This window comes from Porites lutea, chromosome 6 (genome assembly GCF_958299795.1).
Source record: "Porites lutea chromosome 6, jaPorLute2.1, whole genome shotgun sequence".
Lineage (NCBI taxonomy): Eukaryota > Metazoa > Cnidaria > Anthozoa > Scleractinia > Poritidae > Porites > Porites lutea.
The window spans coordinates 14,895,142-14,896,551 of NC_133206.1; the positions used below are offsets into that span (position 1 = coordinate 14,895,142).

General features: G+C 39.9%; 1 protein-coding gene across 1 annotated transcript in view; it reads left to right on the forward strand.

The window, feature by feature from the left end:
* The first annotated feature begins 239 nt into the window (after nucleotides 1-239).
* The window catches only part of LOC140940589 (regulator of microtubule dynamics protein 1-like), a 12,221-nt gene continuing 11,050 nt past the window's right edge, over nucleotides 240-1,410 (forward strand). The window contains exons 1-2 of the mRNA XM_073389584.1: nucleotides 240-383; nucleotides 1,313-1,410. The exon at nucleotides 1,313-1,410 is cut by the window's right edge and continues 289 nt beyond it. Coding sequence (XP_073245685.1) covers nucleotides 252-383; nucleotides 1,313-1,410 — 230 coding nt within the window. The 5' untranslated portion in view covers nucleotides 240-251. The remainder of the gene's footprint in view (nucleotides 384-1,312) is intronic.

Consider the following 1,410-nt stretch of genomic DNA (forward strand, 5'->3'; position numbering starts at 1 on the left):
ATTTTTGATGTCTTCTAATTTGCAATCTGCAGTCTGTGGTCTGCAGTCTGCAGTCTGCAGTCTGCAAATGTCATACACCGCTTGTCTTCCACTTACGAAGGTCACTAGGTCACAGGATTCACATCAATGAGGGTTTTTTGTTTCGTTTTTGTGTTTCATAGACCTTATCCCCTATCGAGAGACCCCGGTCAAAGTGACGGTCAAAGTCCATTACTCCTCGAAGCCCCAGTTCCCTACCGACGGGTTTCAAAATGGCGACTGCTTTTCAGAAATTGCGATTTGCCTGGAGCTTTCGCGCGGTTTTTGCCGGGAGAGAATTTGTCATAAATACTCTTCTTCAGGCTAAAACGAAAAACAAAGCTACAACGTACATTCGAAAGGGGGTATGTCTAGAATGGTTCTTCATGTTTTTTTTGGTTTTTCCAAGGCTCCAACAAGTTATTTATTATTCACTTCGACACGATGTACCACATGTACACTAGTGCTACAGATATGTGACAGATCAAAATTAAATTCAGGTTAAATTTTTTTAACCTAGGTTGATTCTCTATCCTATTTGTGTACTAGCCCTGATATTATTTATGAATTAGGGCTAGGAGACAGAGGAAACCAACCAAGGTTCAGTAAAAAAACTTCAACCTGAATTTTATTGAGACTTAATAAGCTTAATTTCGACCTGTAACAGATACACTGTGTACAGCGTTTAGTGGTCTTTTACTCCCTTCTTTTGGCATTTTCTAGAATAACACTTTGGTTTGTCGCGATTTGTCAAACCTGTATTTAACGGTCAGCCTATATTAAGCAGTGAGTAAGCTCTCTCCCAAGCCCGTCTGCAGAGTATAGCAGAACTCGACGAGATCTCGCGCGTGCAAGGCTGGTTTTAGGCCCTTATTGCTTATAAATATTTTTAAAAAACTTGTGCGTGCACCTGCCATACTCTGCAGACTGGCTCCCAAGGGTGTGCACATCGCTTAATACAGGTTTGACTGTAGGAAGTCCAAGGAGGTGTTTTCTCTTTTTAACATTGTTTCTGTTGTCTCAACACCTAAAACAAGTGAGTATGTGTTTAAAAATAGAAACACGTTTATTGCAACACCTTGCATGGCTGTGACAGGGCAGCAATATGGATAAATTGAAACCAGCCAAAAATTATAGGTAAAAAATTGTATAAACTAATGAGAACCAGCAGTGTAATCTGTTAATGCTGCAATGAACTAGCGTCCCATTTTATTCATTATCATCAGTGTTTAAAATATGTCTCTTGCATGTAGGGTTTGTTTTACATTATATCAAGATGATCATTTTCTTGTAGGCCTATATCCTGTGTAAAAGGCTGAGACAGACAGCTCAACCTGGAACAGTAGTACCTCCATTACTTTCCCTTGGTTGGTTTGGAACCTCAAAGCCTCA